The sequence below is a fragment of the Caloenas nicobarica genome, chromosome 5 (genome assembly GCF_036013445.1).
Source record: "Caloenas nicobarica isolate bCalNic1 chromosome 5, bCalNic1.hap1, whole genome shotgun sequence".
In the NCBI taxonomy this organism is placed as follows: domain Eukaryota; kingdom Metazoa; phylum Chordata; class Aves; order Columbiformes; family Columbidae; genus Caloenas; species Caloenas nicobarica.
The window spans coordinates 39,266,130-39,288,671 of NC_088249.1; the positions used below are offsets into that span (position 1 = coordinate 39,266,130).

A 22,542-nucleotide genomic window follows, 5' to 3' on the forward strand; every position below is an offset into this window, starting at 1 on the left:
TTTTAAACTGGAAGTATATGCTCAGACACGCTGCTTCTATCATTTAACATTTGTTTATCAGGATTCTTTTGTCTATTCAACAAATACATGTAAGAAGAGATGGTAAATCAGAACATTTAACAATGATGCAGTTAGCATTGCTATTAAAACAACTTACTGCTTTTGGAAGTATATGAGGAAATCAGTCAACATTTCTCTTACATGATCACTAGTACATTTAGCAACTTAGCAATTACTTGTTCTTAGGCTTCTTTGCTACCTTGGAGTTAGGATAGCTGTCAAAAATTTTGTAAAGCAAAAGGGAGAAAACACCATGCAAAATACTGAATGGTGTCAAGTTAGTCCTGGATTAACCAAATTTGTTCCAGAACAGAGGAAGGCTATTTCTGTTTCAAGAAAAAAAAAAGCTGGCTGATACCCTCACGCATTTTAGCTCACAGCAATAAATAACTGTGGCTAAGTCACTTAGAACACTGTTCTGTACATTTGAGCACTATGTGTAATCTAGTAGTAGTTTTTATATTGGAAGTTTCTCCGTTTTCCCTTCTCACTACCCCCACTCTACAACAAGTGACACTATAAAACAATTTTATTTCCATGCACAATTACACTTGCAGCTTTTTAGTTTTGGAATTGAGGTAGAAAATGTTACCCTAGTTAACAATATAAACCATTCGTGTAATTAATTTCAGACCTGTATCACTCATTCTCCAGTTTTCCATTGCAGTAAGACACTTTCCATCCATCTATTCAACCAACATTTAGAAAGTGCATTGCTGCTGCAAGTCTGTATTTACCTCTTTACGAGCATTCTGGGAATCTGAGGTTCTAGCATCAGAGACAACACAATTTAAAGTGCCTCGCAAGTGACATCGCATTGGCAGTAGGTTAAATCACTAGATTCCACCTACTGGACTACGAATTTATTTGCTTAGCATCTGTTACCGATACTTGACTGGAAAGTTTAAGTTATTTTAATTAGTTCTTTTATCATCCTGAAGTATAGCCCTATGCCAAACTGCTGTCTTTCAAAGAAGAGATGGACACATTTCATAGTTTGAGGTCAGGCCATATTGATTATGCTGGGATGATTACGCTGCCGAGTGTTAAAAAAAGATGGCAATGTTCCTCTTTTTCCAACCACACCTATTCCTTTGTTAGCATCAAGATTTCTGTGAAATAAAAATAGAAGAGAAACTTCCTACCTGAATAGTAGCAACTAGTTCTGCCAAGTTTTTCAAGGACAGGAAACTAAAAGACATTTCTAAGAGAAAACAGTTTAAAACCACATTTAGTTATAAAAGTATGTATTTTTGTGCACAATATATAGTTTAACAATCAAAAGCAGAAACTGTAAACCTTCATTCTTAATAGCATTCAGAGATACAAAGATGTACAAGTGCTGATTCCATCCCATAGACATGGAAATTTCAGACAACAGTAAGACAATCCAAGAAGCAGACTCTGTTGTTCACTAACACAAAGGCATAACATAAAACTCCCTCATGGATTTGGCTCTTGCTGCATCAGAAAATAGTACTGATATTCTGCTAATACTCAAGCTTAGAGTCTCAGAAATTATTTCCTTGTGTAGTAATCATTGCAATGTTATGATTCTGATACACAAATCACAGCATTCTCTCAGCCAACACGCCAGTTTGTTGTTAGAGCTCATGGAAGTCAAGAATGTGGACTTGTAATGACAAGGGAGAAAAACATCCCAGTGTTTGGAATGTCCAGATGCTACAGAGCAGGTTTGCACTGTTGTAAGCAGAATAAGGTAACCACTTTAGTCTTCTGTTCCAGGAGACAATCATAATTAAATAACACATGCTTTGCTTTCACAACCAGCAGCAATTATTCCTTCAGTTGACCTGAAGTTTTTAAGGGAAAAAAAAGAAAGCATACAAATCCCCTATGCTTTCCCATACAAGTGGGTGGTTAGAAATTTACCATGCAATATTCTTAAAAGTACTTCTTTGCTACTTGTGTTTTTAAGCACATAATCTTCATTACTAGTAGTATAAATAATGAGCTAGTAAAAATTCATTGGCTTTCCAACAATTACTGGAAGCCAGACAGAAGCCACCACACACTACTGAAGCATCCAGTCCCCTAAAAATGACTTTACCTTTTTCACATAAGACAGTCTACCACTGGGCTATTCATCACATGCAGCAGGCTCCATCCTTTGATCAGTTTTTTTGTTTTTCTCCTTGATATTTAAAGAAAGAAAAAGGAGAGTTGTCCTGGGAGTGAACTCAGAATGTACCAGTAATGCTGACTGTATTTCTACTAAAAAGAAAGCAGAAGACTGAACACTGTCTTACATTTCAGCAGATTAGTGTCATCTTTCTAGCCCTGGGTTTCACTATAAATGGCTGGCTACAGGATACTTGTGGAGTGTCCTTCCAAGAAAACAAACCACCCCATAATGCTACTAGTTTTAATTATTCAATAATTAGTTAATTATTGGATATTTGATTGATTTGAAGATTTCTGCAATCCAACATTGTGTATCAAGTTAGTCCAAAACATCGTTTCCACCTTTAAAACAGGCATGATATATTGCTGGGTAGTAAAATCATACAGGTCACGGACAATTTACTTGCCAGAAAAAAACCTCAAGAAAATCCTGGGAATAAATCTGATTATGTTTACAGTAAAACCAAAACATTTTTCTTCATAGGAAGAGAGCTTTACTTCATCTGGTCTGAAACTCCTATTTTGCAACAGAACAGGAACATTTTAGTTGCAAGCAACTTGGACGTGTAATATTTCCAATTGCCAGTCCCAAAATCTGCAATAAGCCAGTCAGGAATCTATTTAGAACTAGCATACAGTCATAGGTACTGCTTCCTCCACACTTGTGACAAAGAAGTTTCATAATAAGCTTCTCTGCTTCGGTAGGTTTAAGAAGCTCCTGCAAAGTCACTGCTGAGAACAAACTGCACCAGATCTCAGTCATTACTGGAAAAAGAAATAAACTGAACTTCAGTGAAAACTGGCCAAAATAGCCTCTGATATGGGATGTGAGAAAGCTGCATGTTTTTCTACTTAGTTTCTTCCAGTTAAGATGTATCAAATGCTTAAAAGTTCACTTTTAGATGAGGGGCATAAAATTTTCCATCAAATAAATACTTTAGGGAGATTTTATTTTCTTCTCACATGTATGGGGTTTAGGTCAGGTATATATACACAAAACAAATATTATCAGAACAATGCAGCATGATTTCCTAGTCATGGCCTCCAAACCGATGTCAACTTACAGTAAATAAATGGAAACCTGTATACCCCTCCAGTTACCTTTACATTAAAGTTCAGGAAGTGTTTTAAAGCCCTCAACCCACAAGTAGTGAACCTCTTCAATTCTGTAATCCACAAACAACCCCAAACCAATCATGTGCTTTGGATTGCAAAACTATATGGTTAACCTGCTAGAGACACAAGTCAGACAATATTCACCAAGTCCCTATTTTAGTGAAGACACTCAATTTATGAGGTATTTCAAACAGTGCAAAGTGCCCTCTCCAACTTTCCACAACTGTTAATTCAGATTACCCTGCTTGTTCAACTTCAATAAAGGACTGTATTTTGGGTGCAGGAAAAAAAAGACTGGGAGGGGGAATAAAACATGCCAGAAGATTCTCAAAGCCATAAATAACACTTTTAGCCCTGAGCAGTGGAAAGAAAGTGAAGGCAGATGAGTAGGAAGAAGTTACATTGGCTGTTTTCTTGGAGTCAAGGCCACATTTATATGAAGCAATTAAAACCAAAGAAAATTAATCCCTATAGAAAGGGTACTGCTTCATTTTTCCTGGCCTCTCTTATTTCAGAATAGGAAAAGTTTCACAGATCCATGAATATGTTGGCTTGCAGCTGGAGAGACAGTGTCATTGAACAATGACAGCAGGCTTTAATTGTCAATTAGTTTCTTGGCTCTGATGTTGGCTTGCTCAATGCGCTCTCTGTTTGTATCAGCCTGAAAGAGAGAGATTTGTAGGTCATTTGCAGACTTCATGCAAAACAACTTAAAAATTCAAACTGACACTACTTCTGAATTGCAGGGTATTATAATTGAGAGCAACTTTTATAAGCTAGAAGTAATTTCAACCCCCTGAGCCAGCATATGCTGTCAGTTTTGGCAGAATCATGAGTGTTTTTGTCTTTACTTGACCCTCAAAACATACCGCTACTTGCTTCAGCATGTCAGGAAGAATATTAACAGAACGAGAGGATAAAAATTCCCTCTCTCCAAGCGTTTAGACACGTTAAGCACCTCTACAGAGCAGCTTTGTTGCTATGGACTAGAAGTAATAGTCAAAGTTGTAAGTGACCTATGGGCATAAAGTCAGAATTATTTTCCTTAGTGCAAATGGCTGGTTTTCATCCACACCCCCTCCAGTGTCCTAGCGTCATAATGTCAAAAAATACAGTTTTACTGAAAAGTATTATAAGGAGCTTCAGAATATTTTCCTATCCAGCCTCTAGTGGGGAATGAGCAGGAAGGGTTAGAAGCACAAAACCAGCCCGTGCCCTCACCATGCAAAGCTCTGACCTGTGCCAAGTATTAACCATTTCACACCATCATACTACAATGAGCTGGGAAGGGGATGCTGCCAGTTCAAACCCTTCCCTCATTTCTTTCCCACCCTTCAGGTCAAGGGTTGAGAAGGGGCAGGAATCTACTATAGAAAAGTGAGAATCTAACCTGTTAACACCACTTTGGAAACACACTGAACTAGCTACTAAATCTCCTAAGAAAAAGCCAGTAACATAAGCTTTTATTAGGGGTTTACTCAGACTAGGAGTCCTGCAGAACACTGCAAGCTACCCAATGTCACTCAGTCAAGTCTATATATTTCCCAGGTGAGCTGGAATTTTCATTTTTTTAAAATAAAAATAAAAGCAGCAATTGTATTCTGAAGCTAGGCTTAATAATGCTCTTTGTTTCCTTAGGTGATACTGTCCTTTGGAGATTTATCCTCAATATTTCGATTTGGTTTCCACACTGTTCACTACATTTAAAAACAGTTAACAGCAGAAAAGGATCCCTTTAAATATCCTGAGACAGGCTACCAGTCTCAAAGCCAGGAACTGCACTTTCATTTTTATTGCTGTTTTGTAAAGCAATTCTAACCTGTTTACATCATACTTTAATAGTTAGTAAGACTTGATCAGCAAGATTTATTCAGACCACTAAAATGAAGGTCATCAGGCCAAAATAGGTGCTTGAAACTACCAGAACACTACTGCTAAAACCAGTAATTCCCACTTGCAGTTAATTTTACCAGGCAAATTTCAGTCTACTTCATACGCTGTAACCATTTCACGCCTCATTTAAAAATCAAATTAAATTTTCTAGTGTTCTTTAAAATGTTTGAGTTCTTTTACTTGATAGTCACCTCAGATCTGCAGTTTCAGGGAACAGTGAAAAACAAAGCATCCTCCTTAAGATGATGTCGATTTGCCTTACTAATACCACAACCCCTAAATTACTAGACAAAATTGAGAGGCTGACATAGGTAAAACCAGCACTTACAGACTAGCTCTGTATATTCGAGAAAATTCCATTCCTCTTGCTTTTAACTCTACTGGGCATTTCACTTTTTGTTTTGTCTTAATTCCATAATTTTACAGCAATTGCTCTTCACCTCTGCTTTTTTAAATCTTTAACATACACTATTCATTAAAGATTTAATTTCCTTTCTTAGTCAGAATGCCTGTAAAAGAACTTCTATTCATTTCAGAATATGGGGATTTCCAAAATACTATTGACTTCCAAATAAGGTGTCCTCTGAAAGAAACCCACCCAACATATTTATATATGATTAATCTGTTTTGGGAGAATTTAATCTTTAAAGCAATAAAATAATTTTTTAAAAAGTTACTGGCTATGACTGCATGTGCAGATGAGGGCAGACCCACGCCCCCGTCCGCCTACAAAACCTATTATTTCAAAGTTTCCCCCGCCCCAATGTTAACTTGTCTGCAAGTAGGACAATGCATTACCTGTGTTTTATTTTACATTCAATGATTACAGTGACTTTTTAGGAATTCTAGCAGAATCTTGCTATTGTTAAAAATACCTATTCCCTACCACATACAAGATTCCCTGTGAGCAACAATCCCCCAATTACATCTCCAGTAAAAGTTTGCCCTTTCGATCCAATCAAGTTTAGCTGTTTTCAGAGTAAGCAGTGACCTGCCCTGTATGTTTAGGTTTCCTTATACTCTGAAGCACTTGAATTTTCAGCTACATACCCTAACACCAAGATATAACTCTTGTTCAAATCACTGCAACCCGGAAGATAGTATAATCTTAATGCATATTTACTGTAAATACAGGTAGACATGACAGTGAACCCATTCCTTATAACTCCTCAGTAACAACCTCTAAGCTGAAGGCAGAGAACACCTTTGACACTTACCTTTACATTTATCCGGTCTATTTGTTTATTCTGGGCATCAATCTCATTGCCCATGTCCAAAGCCATGTTCTTCAAATTCCCAAGAATGTTTCCCACTTGAGCAAGATTTTCATCCATTTCATCTTCCCTGGCATCGTTTGTTATCCTGTTCAAATAATTAAGACAACGTTTCCAAGCGTCAAGAACTTGCTTTTCCCTACCCTAAATTTACTTTAATAGAAATTGTTTGTTGCACAGTCATCCGACAGGCAACACATTCAAGCCAAGGTAAGTTTTTTTCTCTTTTAAAATCCCATGTATTCCAAGCAAGCAGCCCACCAAAAAGGGTGCTAAGCTAGCTGCTATTACAAAAATAGCCTTCGACTTTAAAATAACAGCTAACATAGAAATTTTGAGACGTGTTTGTCTCAAATGTACACTTTCTGACAATAAGTCATTGATATTTTTAACAGTCCCCTCAATAACTAAGCACTAAACTCTATATTCCTCACATCCAGAAACAGACAAATAATACCACTGCTATGAAAAGAAAGTGTAAGATGAACACTACAATACTGAGAGCATAGGTGTCTGCCATCTCCTCTCCCAGCAGTAGTAAAATGCAATTCAGCAACTTCACCTAAAAATGACCTGAAAGAAGCTGAAAACTGGTAACTTAGGATTTCTGCATTTGAGATAGAGAAACAGGAAGCAGCAAACCTTGTAATATATCCACCACTTGGTCCTCCAGAAGTCTGAGGCTGCTGATGACTTATACTTCTTGGTTGCATGGATATCACATGATCTGCTGAGTTCTCTGTTCCATCTCCCCAGGTGGCTCTGTACGCCCTGCTAGCCTCAAAATTCTTCGTCCTGCTCCATAAAAATAAGGAATTTGAACTGCTACATCAGAAATATGACTTACTGACTGAAGTTTTGTATTAATCTAGGATTTTCAGAAACATTTGTCTTGTGCCTGAAAGAGAACAGATTTTGTATAGATGAAGCCTTGTCTACACAATACAATTTCTTATATTGGGATAGTACAAACACAACTGAATTACTCTAGGGACAGTTGATTAATTTGGTCTTAAGTTTTCACACAAGCACAGTAATTTCCTTAGAGTAATATATTTTACCAGAACAGGGGAAGCTTACGACAGTAACAGGAAAGCTTACCCTGTCATAAGATAAAGTTGCATTTACAACAGGAGTTGGCCTAGTCAGGTTTAGTTACATTTCAGAGAAGAAATCAGGATGAGGTAAAAAACTCCATTACATACAAGTAGCTACACTACACAAGAAAACCATTAATCTGTTTTTTTGTCAAACATTTTCTGTTGCCAAGTCTTTATTTTTAAAGATAATATTTCTCAGCTTAATTTTGATTATGAAATAACAGTAATCATGTTCAAATAGCTCCTTCATTCTGCAATTCAACTTTACTAACTCCATTAGAGCAAGAAAACAGCTTACCATTACACTTTTACCACAAAATTCAGGAGGGGGGGAAAAAAAAAAAAAAAAAATCAAGAAAGCACACTGACATGAAGCAATCTCAAGAATCACATACCTACTAAAGCAGGAGTATGAAAAAAACAGAAAAATAACTGGTCTAAATTGGAGTCAGTTCTCATGAACCCTAAAGAACACCTTGAGAAGAATATTCTCATGTTCATCTTGTATGCTGGCATTTTGAAATTTAAACTAGATAATCCAGACTCCACGGCCACTTTTCTGCTTCATTAAGTCTGTGAAGGGAAACGTGTAGCGTCTTTCAGTACATTTAACTTTACAATTACAGGTAACCAATTCTTCTATCTATAGTGCCTTTCGGTAGCCCAGAAGAGGTGTGAAATTAGCTGTAATGAAGAAATATTCCCCTCATTCTTCTGGCATTTATGTGATCGAAACGGGAAATTCTATTTCCTAGGTCAGATCCTACGAAAAGTAATCTAGTATGAATACATCAAGAAAAGGAATAATTTCTCATTCATAATGGAACTATTTAACCCAGCAGAACTCTAAAGAAACCTGAACTAGTCAATTCTAACTCCTTGTGCACACACAGGCTTAAAGATGTCTTTAGGTTTCCTGCAACTAGATTTGAGCGTTATATTTTAATCTCATACTAAACCTGCAACAGCAGGAGAGATTTGTATGCTCGGCTTCTGGATTAGCAAAGTCTTAGGTGTCAAAGGTAACTGTGAGGGATTGATTGAAAGAAAAGCAAAACAACCAAGTGGCCTGAAAACTACTTGCACATCTGAAACAGTCAACTGGAAACATAATTATTCCTCAAACTAAGCACAGTTAAGAACAAAGCTTTTACCACCGGATCTTTAAGAGCTGTTTTTCAAATTGCTATACATTCCCTTTTCTCATGTTTCATTTCTGTAAGAGTAAGGCAACTTATACAACCTGTCAAACCAGCAAGGGCTCAGTAGTTGTTCAACATTTCCACAGTTAATACACTCTGTAGTAATTGACATTTTCTATTTACATCAGTATTGCAACACATCACAGTCACAAGGAGACCTGCATGCAGACATCATGCACATGCAAGCACAAATCCAACAGAAGCATCACTTCAGACAGCTGGTTGAATGTACATCTGCACTAAGACGACTGACCTTGTCCTAAAATCCGCTTTCACCAGTTAAGCGAATACAGCTTCTTATCCTAGTCTTCATTTTTAGAAAGCAAGCATCAGTGTTAGGAGAGAATGGAGAAGAAAGAATAGTAAAGACCAGCAAACAGGTAATTGTTATTAGTACATAGATTATATTAGAGTACTGCCAGTATTTTGTGTTTTCACAAAGTTTTTATAAATCATCTAAGCCTAGAAGCTGAAAATTAATATTTATTTCAGCAAGCATTCTGATTTAGCTTTATGCTTTATGAAAAAAAAAAGCAAGCCTTGGAGAGAACTGGTTGACAAATAACTGACAGAAAAAATTATATATCAGTAGATATATGAAAGACATTCACAGTTTCTTCTTCATTGCCCTCTACTTATCTAGTAGATTTTTCTGCACATTACTGCCCATTTTCATACAGAACTCATAATTTCTTTTATTGTTATCTGTGTATTTGGAATGCCACAAGAGCTCACAAATTCTGAGCTTGGTTAGTGTCAATAAGCTGCTTAGCTTGGTGAAATAAGACTGTCAACTACAGAAAATAAAGACTGACTGTGTCAAAATCCTCAAAGCCCATCAGTTTGATAAAACCAATATAAAGCAGTAAGCACACCTATCTTATGTCAGGACAGAACTATCTGCCTTTTCAAGATACTAAAGCTCTAAGACTTTCAGCCTTGGAAGCTACTCTCATATCTATCCTAAATGATTCTGAAAGTATTATTCTGTTGGAAAAGCAGACTAAGCAACTCCAAGGAATTTTTACCTAAATTTCTGCTACCTCTCAGTTGAATAAGGCATTTTTGCTCATGGTTAAGAGCTAAAAATTAACAAACACACACCAATCACCTCAGTGGTCAAACTCTTGAAAGAACTTATTTCTCCTTCAGTTGGAAAAAATCACATCCAGTTAACAGAAATCAATTTGATACTTTGCTGCTTAAAGATTAAGCTAGCACACCTTCAAGAAATAAATATTGTTTTCCTTATAATACTGATTTCTGATCATTGTTTAGTCTGTTTAGGTGTTTGGAAGTACAAATCAAGTGCCATACAAAAGATTAGATTACTCTTAACTGACTTGGATATGGTAGCCATAACACTGATGTTGTAAAGGTACCGTTAAGCAGGTCTGCAAGAGTTTATGTAGTCACTGGTGAAAGATGTCTGTTCTCCTACTCTCTTCCTCCCTAAAGCACAAACATTTTTTAAATGCCTAGAAAATCAATATTACTTCCCTTCTCCAAAACAGAAGTTTTCTTAACTTTTGTGGGGAAAAAAAAAATTGAGTTAAATTTCTAACAGACAGGCAGTTAGATATTTGATCTTATCTATATGGACATTGATAGTATTCTACTAAATATAATCCTTAAAGAGATGAGGGCACAACTGTGCAGGATGTTACATAACAGCTCTGTTTACAGTGAAAGGGGCACAATATATGGTTAGATGCAAGTAAGCTGCTCTCATACAATTTTAAAAGGGTGCACCTCTACAAACCAAACTGGTTAGTTATCCTAGAGATTCAGCATTTTCTAATTAGCTCTTTTATTACAGACATTCTCCCAATACAGTAGCTATTGATAATATTCTAGAACTTTAGACCCAAGTACCAATTTAACTGACCTGTTACAAGGACACACACAGAGCCCACAACATTTGTTGAGCTCTGTCAGTGTTTTCTCAGCTTCTCTCATATCCTTATTTATCTGGTCCATGCCTTCTTCTATACGATTTAGTTGTTCTAGAAGAGAAACAAGTAAGCTGAATAAACACAGACTGAGGAAAGGTGGGCTTGGAACATTTCTTTCAAGCAGGAACTTACAAGTTTTAGTTCTATCTTTATACCAAGACCAATGCTTTTCTTCTTTCCTGCTTTCTGGGATTTTTTAAAAAAATTTTTAAGAAAGGTATTAAGTGATATGTTTACTATAGTAAAATATGTTTCCTATCTTCAGAGCAGCACTTCTGTTGCCACTTTTAGAATAAATGCAGTTGCATTCATGCTATGGTGGAAAGGAACGGCTTCTGTAGCAGAGCCTGTATTACATTATAACTAACATGGCCTTTTAACTTTAAAACCTCTTTTAAATACTACAAACATACAGGAATAGCCCATTAGCTATTTTCACATTTCTTATTTTCACATAAGTAGACCTTAATAAGCCTTCAGTTTCAGCAACATCTCCTGAATGATAATCCTTTTTCTCACAGTCATAAAATTGATTTTTAGTGTTAGAGAAGACAAAAGAACTCACCTCCCTGTTCGTCCAGCATGGTGATAGTTTTGATGCCGACATCCTGAGACTGCAGAAAAATTTATTTGCAGATATAAAACCAGATTTCAATAGAGCAGTGCGAAATTAGAAAGTCTCTGCAGTAAATTTGATAAGTCAGCCAAGTGGATAATAAACCACTGTGCTAGGAGTATCTTCCTTAATAAAACCATGTTAAATTACAAATTAGATCCTATGTTAGGCTGATAATAATCTTACCTGTTACACTAGCTCAATCAGTGGGGTTTTTTGGTGAGCTTTCTTTTTACATTACAAGATTATAAAATTGATTGTAATACTCGGATTGAACTATGACAATATCAAGCTAAAAAAGTAAACCTAGCTGTGCCTTGTTTTGGAAAGTGGCATTTAGTTCCTTCTTTATCCCTACACCCTTCAATACAGCTGGAAAGGCCCTTCATCCTGGAAGCCAGAATAAAAAAATGAAAACAAAGCCTGCAAAAACAATCTTGAGAGTTCAGCAGAAGAGATCAGGAAGCAAACACCAAGCAAAAGCCATAACTGACCATAATAGAAGACTTTCTATAACTGGTCTGTAGCATTTAGAGTTTAGGACATCTTGCTAAAGATGAAAACAGGTAAAAAGGATATTGATCCTTCTGTGATCTGATTTTACATAATATGAAAAACATTAGGTTTAAGTCATTCTAATACCACTACTGAATTAAAGCAGCAACCTCTAATAATGAAGTGTGTGTCTCAAAAAAGTTTGAGACAAAAAGTGACTAAGATCACTTGGTGATAGTTAACATGCTGCTTCTTATACTTAAAACAATAAAAGCCCAGTGAATTCAAAAGATTTTCCTTACCTCAATGGCCAAGCCAAGAATCCTCCTTGTGCTTTCCAAAGACTAGAAAGAGAATTTTGAAACAATGAGGGTGTTAACAACATATATCAGTGTCTACAAGTGTTCTTTACCATTTCATTGCAGTAAAGCAACTAGTACACAAAGGTTCAGACTGTCTACAAGTAATACATGCTACAACACAGTCATGGTGGCAGCATACTAGAGCTTATTCAGTTGCTAGTAAATCTTTGCTTTTTAGTACTTTCTAGTACTTTGCTTTACCCTATTGGAAAGTCATTATAAAATATATTTAAATTAACTTTAGTTAAATGAAAAAAAGTCATGAAATATCAACATGACTAAGAATAGCTAAGGTACCCGGCCTGCACTCTCTCAGTAATCAGGACTGGTTGGTCAGCACTCAGTCAAGTAGATGGCTTTACAGTTCAGAAGTTTAAATTCATTGTTACTTTTAGGAGTAGTCTTTGCTCTACTATTTACCAAGTAAAGCGAGAGTCTGAAACATTCAGCTATAACCTTGCAGAATCACTACCCTAGATTACATTATCTTTTAAAATAAAGGCAATCTGGGCAGATAAATACTGTAATCCCAGACAGCTCCCTATAATACTTACCTCATCAGTGACCTGGTTGGCCCTCAGCTGAATTTCTTCAGGTGATAGTTCAGCCATGATGAGGAACTAATACTTGTAAGTAGTCACGTTAAAGAGAATCTTCTCCCTGTAATAAGAGATACCAGTTAAGTGTCAGAATTATCCTTTTATCAGCATTTTGAGCTGAAACTAGAAAACAGTTCAAAGACAGAAAGCCTACACGCTTCATTCTGCACAGTACAACACCTAGTTAGGACTAGAAGGCACTAAAAGAATTATTCAGCTGATACCACCCAACTGAGTAGCTAAGAGAAATGCAAGAACAATCAGTATGGGAAATAGTTTCCTTTCCAAGACTTTGTTTCCTAAGCATTTTTGGAAAATTTTATCTATTCTTAGTTTAAGGTAAAAATCAGGAAATGATGTCTTAAAATAAAAAGCTTCTCCATGTTGGAAAAGCACATTTGTTTACCCAATAATCCAGAAATAAATTAAGGCATTTAAGTTACTAGCATAAGCTTTAAGTGTTCTTCCCCCTCCCTTTGAGGTATTTCAGACAGACAAAAGAAGAGGAAACACTTTCACAGTCCAAGCACCACCTAAAATGATTCCAGTAACACTCTAGAAAAAGTTGTTCTGATGGCATGGTGAATCCCCCAAACACAAGAGGATCTGGAAAAGTATTAAACTGTATGTCTGCAACTCTAGCAAAGGTTTTCAAATCCACCATTCTCATAATAAAGATAGGTTGAAGATTTTCATAGCTGAAGTCCCAACACACCGTGTTTTAACTTTTTCTATAAGCAGGAGATATTTTTGCCTGAAGGGACAAGAGGAAAAAGTAAACTCATCAATAGCTGTATTCTTATCAGAGCCAGGTTTTTCAGAGCCAAGAATCTGCATTTTTGTCAGAAGAAACCTAATAAAGCCAGCACTCATAACGATAGGAAAACAGAGCTCCCAGGCTATACAGGAATTTAGTGAGATAGCACATCAGCTGTATAACAAGATTATTTTAAAAATTAATTTTCCCCTTAACTTTAGAGTATTAATACTTGCTCTTGCATATAAGTAGCTTCCAATTAAGTTCATGGTATCTATTGAGATCACTCCAAACATCCTGCTCAACTAAGAGAACTACGTTCCACTTTTCCCCTACAAATCAATATTTTTAGAAGACACAGCATTATTAACTGCTCCTAGAAGGGCAAATTCCCACAGATTCACCCAGTTGTCTGCAGGAGAATGGATGCTGTTCACAGCTCTTTGCAGGAAGCGTGCATACCTCAGAGTGAGCTGAAATCAGAACACCTTATCCCTTACAGCTGAAGTACTTCAGGATTCATACTTTAGCAGGTCTGGTCTTTAGCACGTAACCTACCTCTTCAGCCTAAGACTGGCTCTAGGAGGTTTTTCTAAGCTGTCAACCCAAGTTAGTTTTTGCCATCTTTTTAAAAATGAGACATTCTCACACAAGGCCTCTAATAGCTCTGTTTGCAGTAGTCCAATTTGACTATATAATCAGTAACTTATCTTTTAATTCACAGGCTAAAGCTCCTTTCATGAGGTTTATTTAGGGCAGCTCAGTCCCAAATTTGAATTTGGAAATGCCCTTCAAGCTGGTTTGCACAGCTAAGGACCAGTAAAGCAAGGACATGGAAGAAATTACCTATTTCCATTGATTTAGATTAGGCACAGGAAAATTATGTTAAGCTGGTTCTTTGGGTGAAGATCTCACACTTACTTAAAGTTCAGAAACATGATGCAATTTCAATTACATAGTTGCACTGAACAAGCAATATCTGGGTTACTGTAATTGTTGCAGGCTTGGCCAGCCTTTCACTGCTTTGGGTACAACACGGTCAGGTACTTCTGGAGCCTGGAGCTGTAAAATACATGTCTATCTTGGATAGCAAAAGGGATATCATATCCCCACCCTGTGAATGTAGCAGCTACCCAAGAATCCCATTGTAATTGCAGAACAGGGCCAGAAATGCAGCTGTATTCCCAGAGCAACCTGGAGATTTCTTTTTCAGCAGCCCCTGGGGTCCTGCTTCCCTCTGCACTTGTGGGTTCAGGCTGCCCAGGAGTTCACATAAACACAACTGCTGCCCAGTTGGAATCCGAGCTCAGAAGCTGGATTTGAGTTACCCAAGAGCAATACTGCAGCCAACAATACAATAATAGTTCCTTTGCTTTTGAGGCAAGGGCATGACAATAATATTCTCAAACACACATAAGAAGAATGTTTATAAAATAAGGCTTTAACGGGTAATAAGACTCTTATCTTTGATAAATACCTTATATTACTACCTTCATGTAAAAAGAAAGCACCCAAAATCTGAAGAAAGACTGTATATTTTATCAGGCCAAATACCAAGTTTTGTGTTTTATCCAATACTGCCAGAAGGAGAAGCCATTGAAAAACGAACCAGCAATGAGACTGAAAAAGGACAAGGAAGGAGACAACAGACAACACTTCCAACTCCCAAGCTAGTAATTTTTAGTGGTACAGTTCAGAATGTAACATTTTACTGGAAGTTGACAGTCATGAATTAACTTCAGGATTGAAGTTCATGTACACTATACTAAAGTCACCCTGGGTTTGACAACCACAATATTAACAGAGTTGTATGAAAGCTAATGCCATGTTGAAATCTGATAGTAATTACATGAAGAGACATAGCAAGTATATGGAGAGCTACTTCACGTACTATTAGCTACCAAACTATTCCCCCTCAACTTTCTTCTATTTATGCTAGCCCACTAAGGAACTAGCAATCTGTTATTTGACACAAATAAGTTATAGTAACACATTAAACCCGAAAGTGTCTGAAGTTGCATCTGACACCAGACAATGGCTTGAAAACAGAAGCCCTTGCCCCTGAATCTACCAGTTCTACCAGCTGACAGACAAGCTTCATGCTCCCCTCGCTTGCTCACAGCTTCCCGAACAACTCCACTGCCAGGCAGCAAGGACTTCTATGGAAACCCACAGCATCCCTCCCACTTCCCCTAAATTGATGGTATTGGGTCTTGAAGCTGTTTGTAACTTAACAAAACACTGAAGAAATTCAGCTGCAAGTCATGAAGGAAAAAACCCTTCTGCACAGCAGACACCCATAATACAGAGCAAAATAGTTACTTCTGGGATTCCTGAAAGCTGAGATATGTACGTGCTTATCTTCTGATGCTCATATTTGGACACCCGCCTCTTGTGAGATGAAAACATATTGTAAAGTGATAGCTCATATGCTCAGTTTACAAAGGCTAGGCTAACTGACCCATGTGAGAGGAAGCTAGATAAAACCACCCAGAACACTTTGTTAAGAGACAAATGTTCTGACAATCTTTTATCACAGGTAATAGGGTACAGCTACTTGCTGGTCTTTTCTGATCATTTATTGAGGTTTTATGTCTCTGAAAACAGTGACAGAATCTTTCTTTCGCTAGACTTCCCAGCAAGCTTACCTACCTTCACTTTTCAGGCATTGCCATTAGAGCCATGTAAAACAAGACAGCATTCCCTTCTTAAGACAGGCTTAAGAAGGTTTGATTATAATGTCTGTTTAAAGCTAAATATCCAAACTTGGTGCATTATACTCCAAAAAGCCACAGTTTTACTTCTGTCAGTTTGTTCGACTGAGCTGGCCAACATTGCTTTTAGAAACACACACAACCTGCACAGTAGCTCTGCAGAGGAAGCCAGTGCCATCAGATGGAATAGAGACATTCCCTGGGCAGTAACAAAAAGATCTCTCTCCACACTGCAGTTTATAACATCAAAAAAAGCACACAGGAGCAATTGAGAAGAAACCAAACATTTCAAAAAAATTTCCGAAGATGGAGATACACACGTGATAGTTGCGTGTCTAATTGGAATAGCTGGAACACAGCAGGTGCTTTATTGCAAGATATCTCTAAAGAAGAAATTAGAACACCCAAGATGAGGCCATTTGTATTGAAATAATAGCTCGGCTATTCCAACAGAACACAGTATACGTATATAAAGGATATTCATTCCCCCATCTTTCCGCCTAGGAATCATAAAGCGCCCATTAAGATACCCAGCTCTTAAATTAATGATAAACAACAAAATTATTTTATATCCAAGACATCAATATTTCTAAATAAAGACAAAATATTAAGGGAGAAAACACTTGGTACAGCTAAAGTTTTCCTGGCATGCATTTCTATTATAATGTAATATTTGATATTAAAATAAATGCTTGCCTTAGCAATGCTCAATGCCTATTTGCTTTGTTTTCCCTCTCCTACCATTTTAAAAACACTAGCCACGAAGCAACCAGAAAAAAAAAGACAACAGCTTACAAAGGGACTTTATAGTTATATTACAACAACATTCTGCTATTTTAGTTTATTTTCTCGCTAGAATAGTAAGTTTTAAACAAGAAACTAATGTGCCTAAATACAAAGTAGAACTCCTTTAAAAAAAGGATGTAACATCAGCTGTGTTTACTTTTTGTTATCAAAAAGTACTCTGCAGTATTTATTCAGTTACCAGACTGCAAAGATAACACACATTTCAGTGCAACTCCCCCTCTACCCCTCACATAGGAAAACCTGGCACCTACAGACTACACAAAACTAAGCTTGCTATAAAAACACATTTTCTTGAAGTAATGGGCCTCATGAAACTATTCTACTAGGAAGCTTAGAAGACAATGCATTCATCATCTTAACTATCACTGTCTTACACAAAGGAAGATTCATTGAGAAACAAGACCAGTACAGAAATAAATGCAGGGCCTGCAATTCATAAGAATCTGTCTTTTCTGCCATGTTTTATTTTTGAGATTGTGGGGGCAGAAACAGTTCTTTGAAATTTCAATTCTGACTACAAAATTTAGAGAAGATGTTCTCTTCACAAGACTACTCATATTGTGCTAAGCCATCCTATGAGCTCAGTACTAGAATGCATATTAAAATTAGGATATTATGGTTCAAGCCAGTTGGGGGTGGATTAGACTTAAGTTACTTCTATCCCTTGGACAAGAGGAACAATGAGGTAAGGGAAATAAATTTATGCCTGCACAGATTTATTTTTTTTTTTTTTACTATGCATTTAGTCATGTCTCCAAAAACCCTGAAAAATTGTGAATTCACTCTCCTATGTGAAGTTGTCAGGTTTGAGAAGGCTGAGAAAAAGACACCACAAAGGTGACTTTACAGAACTGTTTAAAACCCCAAGGCATTTCCTGCAAAAGAATGAGGGACAACAGGCACTTTGGGGCTGATTTTAGCATGGTGCCAGACCCATTCAAAGCATCATTGATTTAGAGTTCTTAATTTAGTTAATTAACACATCCACACAGCAGCTGAAGCATTTTAGTAGCTTCTTTGTCTAACTTGGAAAAACTGGAAGGTGACACAGACTGATGTGAGCTATGGCTGTGCCCATATAAGCAGTAGGGTGATCCTGTGAGAGTACTGTGCAAATTTTCATCTGGGGAAAGTGCTGCTCACATCACCACATTTCAGGTGGATCAGTCACAAGTATTTAATCCAAGTTCTGCCCCAACCCCAGCTACTGAATTGAGAGGTAACACCTGCCAAGCCATAACTTCCATAAAACTGAGTGTAATAGAAGCAAATTCAGTTAGTAACACCCACAGTGACTTGCTGTCTGCATGTATAAATGTCCAAGCTTAAATTATCTGCTTGTGATCTGAAAGCTAAGACTGCATCATTTTATCCAACAGGAGCCTTCTGGTGGGGATTCCCTGACAACAGGCACATTAAAAATCTCAGGGAAAAAAATAAAGCATTTGAATTGACAGAGCCTCTGGATCAAACTACTGTTTTATGCAGCCAGCAACAAGTCATCTTTGCCACCCATCTCCCCAGAACACACAGCAAAAAATTAACGAGAAGTCTTTCTTTGGCATCTCTGTCATTGGTCTAAGATACTCCTCTGCACCAAAGGGTTTTTCTTATAAGTCTTTTCTTTTTCATTCAGAATTGCTTGTAAACTGGATGCCAGCTATTTATGCCAACATTCAGTTTCCAATGTAAACAAATTTCAAAAGCCACTACAACAGTGAGGTTACATAGTCTTTTCAAGAGTTTTTCAATCCCAATAATCTTCTAAAGTTTATAAAACACTTCGCGGGTAATGGAAGCTATAGCAGACAATTTACATGCTGTTCAATGTCATTCTTCAGAACTATCTGAGAAGCAATTCTAAGGCTTATAAGCTCTAGAAAAAAAAGATAATTTACTTCCTTGTTTTATGAGTCATAGCATATTCAGGCTGTGCTATCCAAACTACTCAAAACCCATAAGAACTTTTTGTCTTACCAATCTTTGCAAACTTAAACTAACTGCAGGGCACCACAAGGCCTAATAAAGTGCTTGCTCAACTGCAACTACACAGTCAACATCTGGAAAGAACTCTAGGCAGGGAGAGGCTGTCAAAAGTGACAAGTTTTCTTAAACCAGACAGGTCTACTTGCACCAGACCAATAAATTGTTCTGATTGCTTGCACTTTCACAAACCCAACTGGAGTGATCGTGAGATTTTTGTCCTGTATCTCTGGCTGGCATGCAGCAGTTTTGTTTCTCTGACAGACTGAATGCCTTTCAGAAATCTGTCACACATCCATCACATTTTCTAAATATCATAAATTAATTCCTTACCATCTGGAGGTTCTCTATTCAAACCTAGCCCCTTCTCTATCAAGTTATGCTTCTAATCAATATCACAAACTTTTCTGTCTCCTTCACTGGCAACTCTAAACTAGAAGTTAGGCACAAACTTTTTTTTTTTTCTCTCTCCTGTTAAAGGTATTTTGATAACATCAATAACACAAAGCAGGCTGTGCCTTCATGCCTTGTTCCATAAATGGAGAGAATAAGTAAGAGATCCACAATTTTCTTGTGAGCAAGAAGTGAGAGAAGAAACCAGCATAATACTTTTGGCCATAGATGACAACAGCTGTGAGAGCTGAAAAAAATCAGTGTAAGATTATGCCTTTAATGCCAAAACCATAAGATTTATTAAGTTTGCCTTCTAGAATATTTTTTTCTCTCAAAAGAGCTATTTCCAAGCTATGAATGAAACCCACATAACTCCTACAAAGTGTTTGAGCAAGACTCCATGCTTATGTCCTCATGTTGTTTTCCTCTTCAAAATCTAGTGAAAGTTTTCAGCAGTCACAAACTAAATGTAGCAAAGTTAAGGTGAAAACTTTAATACATTTATGCCCAAGTTACTTATTTTTGTGAGGTCATGATACAAAAGAATCCTACTGGTTTTATTTGTAAATAACTATATTTGACTACCTCTTCATTTCAGATAAATCAGAAAGTAATACTTGTACTTATCCTTTTAACACAATCCACTAGTAAGAATACCGAAGCACTAAACCTTGAAATCCTGTAATTCCCAATCCACTAGTTTTTTCCTTGAATGTTTCATATATTTATACCATTGAAGAAATTTTAAATACTAGCTACTAACCAATACATCTATGATTGAGAAATGCAGCCTATGTGTCCTTTTGGGTAATCTTACCACAAAGGTAGGAACTAGGAGATGACACAACCCTGTTGTTGCAGCAACTGACTGAAAGACAGTATCTCATGAGCTATTTTTCTAGCCATCAGAAAATTGGTACAGCCTCAGGTGATCACAGATGATCTCTCAGGTCCTATCTCTTGTAAAGCAAGCTGTTGCCTTCCCCAAAAGATGGAAAAATTAATTAAACAGTATTCTTAGAAAAATGTGAACATTAATTATGAAATTTTGTTGCATTATTGAAAGATTAAAAGATAGACAGTTACAAATTAGATGGCTTTTTATTAAGGGTTGTTTTTTTTTCTTCATATCACTAACGTAGAAGGTTTTTGGTTTTTTTTTAAATCCTTCCTTAACACAGTTACCCTACTTGTTAGTCAGCTGAAATTCAGCCCAGCTAATGCAGGGTGTTGCAAGGTATCAGCACCAGAGTGCACTCCTCCATGTGATTATGCCTGCAAGGTAAATGAACAAAGCATCTGTGGCCCTGGGGGCAGAGGCCAGGACCCAAGAACAAGACACTACTCTGCATGCTTCCTGCTTTCTCTTATCAGCTTCCTGAACACACTGCACAGAGGCGATAGTGCGAAGAATAGACACTAGTAATGCCACCTCCTCTGTGCAGCCTGTTCAGTTCTACATTTGTCTCAACAACCCATTTTTGTCCCTGGAAAAGCTGCATGATACCTCCTCTGTACTAGTTACTGGCCAACACAAATGAACAATCAATCCTAGATCCACATACAGACAGTGACAGATTCCATTTCTTCTAATGACACAAACTATGCTACATAATAAGCTACTGCAAAAACTGCAGAGCAGGGGAGGTCAGGCATATAGATTGCTTACTAGACTGTCAGTAAGCAGTTAATAGCTCAAGTCAATGGATCAAGCAATTGACATTATAGGAAGCTTTTCATTTGTCCCTAAACACCTTCCTATATAGCTATTCTCTCTGCAGCACAGAATCAGGTTTGTTTATGAAGAAGTAAAGCAACAACCAGCTGCTTAGTTCTGAACACCAGCCATCCACCGCCCTTTTTAAGAGAGTGAAAAAGAGGAAGGTAAATGGCTAGAGAAGTTGTGTAAAAAAAAAATTTCCAGAGTTTCTCTAGCTCATTTGCTTAGATTGTCAAATCATTTGTGATAATTTGATAATCTTCATTGGGCAAAGCAGAAAGGAAAGTGAAAAAGGGGAAAAAAAAAAAAAAGAAGTGAAAAATAAAGCTGACTTTATTAGCTTCCCAGAGGAGCCAAGGGGCCTCAGATGTACAAATACAAAAACCACAGGTTACTTTTGATGTCTATTGCTTACTACATACCACAACAGCATCTTACCCGTTAGTCTAAAGGCAGCGAGACACAAGGCAAGTTCAAGAAGGTGTAGCAAGAGGAGGGTTTTCTCCTGTGCCCTACTAACGGCGCAATTCAAGGGCTCTCACCGAGCAAGTAAAAAAATCCCTGGAAGCAGCACCGACGCCGCTCCCCGCACACGACGGGCCGGGCGCGGCCCAGGTGGCGGCTCGGAGGGGCCCCCGGACCCGCACCAGGCCGCGTCCCGGCCGCCCCGTTACCCCGCGCTGACTGGCGGGCTCGGCAGCCGAGCAGGGCGGAACCCGCCAGGCCAGCGCGGCCGGGACCGCCCCGTCCCGCGGACGCCCCCGCCGCCCCAGCGGAGCGGAGCCGGGACCGCCCCGCGCGGGGCGCTACGCGGCAGGGAGGCGGCCACAGACCGGATCCCACTGCCAGCTGCCCCGCCCCGGCGAGGAGAGCCGGCAAGCCCGCGCCGCCGTACACTTACCGGCACCGCCGCCGCTCCCTCACACCCCGCCGCCCAGCCGAGCCGAGCCGAGCCGAGCCGAGCCGCTTCTTCAAGAGCCCATGTCCCGCCCGGCGCCGACTGCCGACCCGCGAGCGCGTCACCGCCCACGCCCGGAAGCGGGAACCAGCACTGGCCCTCGGAGGCGGTGCCGCGCGCCACACCCAGCATGGCGGGAAAAAGCAGACGCCCTCCGCACGGCCACACAAGCCGCGTGCAGCCGGTGTACACCCAACATGGCGCCAGGCGAGAGTTTGTGCGCATGCGCAACCGTCCCGCGATCAGGCCTCGGTGACTGTGGGTGTGCGAGCAAGTAGCGCAGTATGGAAATAACACTTTCTGTCAGCGGGGCTTCTCTCCGGGTAAGTTACGCTCTATTAGGATGAAGCGTGTCAGCCCCTCCTCCGTAACCAGAGGAGAGAATGAGGGCAG

General features: G+C 38.4%; 1 protein-coding gene across 2 annotated transcripts; it reads right to left on the reverse strand.

Annotated features, from left to right (window-relative positions):
• Nucleotides 1-155: 155 nt before the first annotated feature.
• SNAP23 (synaptosome associated protein 23) lies at nt 156-22,213 on the reverse strand. 2 transcript variants are annotated; one of them, XM_065635231.1, is made up of 8 exons: nt 22,093-22,213; nt 12,773-12,878; nt 12,159-12,200; nt 11,311-11,359; nt 10,679-10,796; nt 7,131-7,283; nt 6,432-6,576; nt 156-3,982 (listed from the first exon to the last, which is right to left on the reverse strand). In XM_065635231.1, the coding sequence occupies exons 2-8, from the start codon at nt 12,827-12,829 to the stop codon at nt 3,917-3,919; spliced, it is 630 nt and encodes a 209-aa protein (XP_065491303.1). In that variant the 5' UTR covers nt 12,830-12,878; nt 22,093-22,213; the 3' UTR covers nt 156-3,916. The 2 variants fall into 2 exon arrangements, with proteins under 2 accessions (XP_065491303.1, XP_065491304.1); XM_065635232.1 differs by lacking the exon at nt 22,093-22,213 and adding an exon at nt 21,630-21,857.
• Between the last annotated feature and the right edge of the window lie 329 nt (nt 22,214-22,542).

Coding starts and splice junctions, on each gene's coding strand:
- SNAP23 (XM_065635231.1), bottom strand. CDS start 12,829: ATGGCTGAACTATCACCTGAAGAAATTCAGCTGAGGGCCAACCAGGTC. Junction 12,201..12,772: donor CCAACCAGGTCACTGATGAG/GTAAGTATTATA, acceptor TTCTCTTTCTAG/TCTTTGGAAAGCACAAGGAG. Junction 11,360..12,158: donor TTCTTGGCTTGGCCATTGAG/GTAAGGAAAATC, acceptor ATTTTTCTGCAG/TCTCAGGATGTCGGCATCAA.